We start from the raw sequence: 2015 nt of genomic DNA on the forward strand, positions 1-2015 counted from the left end.
GCTCACATGTGGTTTGACAATAAATTCAAATTGACATTGCTCAAATCATTACTCAGGACTAGGCAGGATTTCTGGAATGGCCCCTCTCATGTTCCAAGCCTGGACATTAGCCTTGCATTTTCTTAATCCTTTCTAAATGGAAACACAGGTTTCAATAAGATCTGAAGTAGTTAAACTTAAAAAAATGTTTCCTTTATTAAAACATCAGTTACACATCTGTCACTTGACTTCCATATACTTCCTTCAAGTCATTTTCTTTTCTTGCAGCACCTTGGCCACTCTGGAAAACAGCTACCAATTCTTTTGTGTGAACTGAAACAATAAAAGTAACAGTACCCTCCCCTCTTGTGGCACCGTTCCATTTCTGATATACTGATTAGAGAGTTGACAGCTGCAAGGAGAAAGCAAATAACGTTTAGAGTCATAGATTTAATGCCAAATATTGGAGAACATTTTGGAGATACAAAATAGATAGATAACATGTCTAAGTTCATAGGACAATTTTTTCTTCCAAGCAATTGTCATGGAATTGAACCTTGAGGACAGGTAATGAAATCACTCACTTGGCAAGGGTGAGCAGCAGAATTATGAGTGTAGCTTTTATGTTTGATGTTTAGACTCAAGCTTCTTCCCCAATACACCGATTACACCATCTTACTATTGTGCCTAAGATAGCTTATACTGTAATTCTTAATGCTACAGGTGTTACTGCAACAGGAACTTATTGTGAAGTGCCCACATTTCTCCTTATTAGTCAGATTGGTCCTTCTGACTCCCATCCAAGTTTCCAGACTTCTCACCACAATTCTCACCAAAACCTATAATGATTAGTGTTATACTGATATCGTGGTTGCCTTGGGAAATTTTCATAGGTTTGAGAAATTGGTACTTATTCTGCCTTCTGTGGGATATCACAGTACATATAGAAAGTATCCTACACAAGTCTTCAACAATGTCAAGGATAGAACAAAATTATTCTGTAGTACACCTGGTAACCAACTAAGGGTAATTTTACACACATCCTCTGGTAATTTATGGGCTGACTCAAGTACTCTGAAAATTCCTGCTCAGAAATTCCAATCCTTTAGTACCCTAGAATGCAGTCGTTTTTGGAGACAGGCATTTACAGATAATTGACATTAAATGAGGTATTTATATCAGACACTAATCTGGTTGGCTGGCAGAAAATATATATAAAGCATTCTATGTAATTATAACCAGCCAAGAGAAGAGGCTTTGTTTGTTCAAGTTTGCTCTCTGAAATTTGCTGACCCCCCTTGCAATAATCTCTAAAATATGTATAGGCTCATACACACATACTCAAAGATGTTAAACTCCATAACAATGAGAGGTCTTCAGCATTGAAGAAAGAAACTGAAAAAAACAGTAGAAGATAGGAAGTTCTCCCATTTTTTGTGTGTCAGCTCACTACTAATGTTATAAATCCATGACAATGAAATTGATCTATAGTGTCAAGGCATCCCGACCAAGATTCCAAGGACATTCCTCACAGGAGCAGTGAAAACATACAATCCTTAAGTTCCTACGACAATGTAAAGGACTCCAAAAGAGTGACAGCATTTCTGAGCAGAAAGAACAATGTTGGAGGGGCTATGATATCCCTTCCATTTATACCTCAGAGCTGTAGTGTAGTATACAGAAACAGTATGGCATCAGCACAGAAGCAAAAAACATCAATAGCATAGAGTAGAAGGCCTTGAAGTAAGCCTACACAGCTACCAATGGATTCTTGTGAGAAGTGCTGTGGTTAATTTCTATTGTTAATTAAGTTAGATTGAGAAACAGCTAGCAGGNTNGCAAGCTAATGAAACATAAAGAACTCCTGCCAAGATGTAAACATACAAAGGTGTCTGAATAGGATATGGTGATGGTTTGGACATAAACTGTCATAAAACATAAAATGGCTCACATGTTGTAGGTCTGGTCTCTAGTTCATGGCCCTAATTTGAAAATTTCTAAGAAGTTTAGGAGAAGTAGGTCACAGGGCACAGATG

General features: G+C 37.5%; 1 protein-coding gene across 1 annotated transcript in view; it reads right to left on the minus strand.

Moving 5' to 3' along the window:
- Window positions 1–248: 248 nt before the first annotated feature.
- The window catches only part of LOC110300145 (beta-defensin 9-like), a 9346-nt gene continuing 7579 nt past the window's right edge, over window positions 249–2015 (minus strand). Inside the window, exon 2 of the mRNA XM_021170213.1 lies at window positions 249–391. Within this exon, the coding sequence (XP_021025872.1) occupies window positions 249–391 (143 nt within the window). The remainder of the gene's footprint in view (window positions 392–2015) is intronic.

Source organism: Mus caroli, chromosome 8 (assembly GCF_900094665.2).
Source record: "Mus caroli chromosome 8, CAROLI_EIJ_v1.1, whole genome shotgun sequence".
In the NCBI taxonomy this organism is placed as follows: Eukaryota; Metazoa; Chordata; class Mammalia; order Rodentia; family Muridae; genus Mus; species Mus caroli.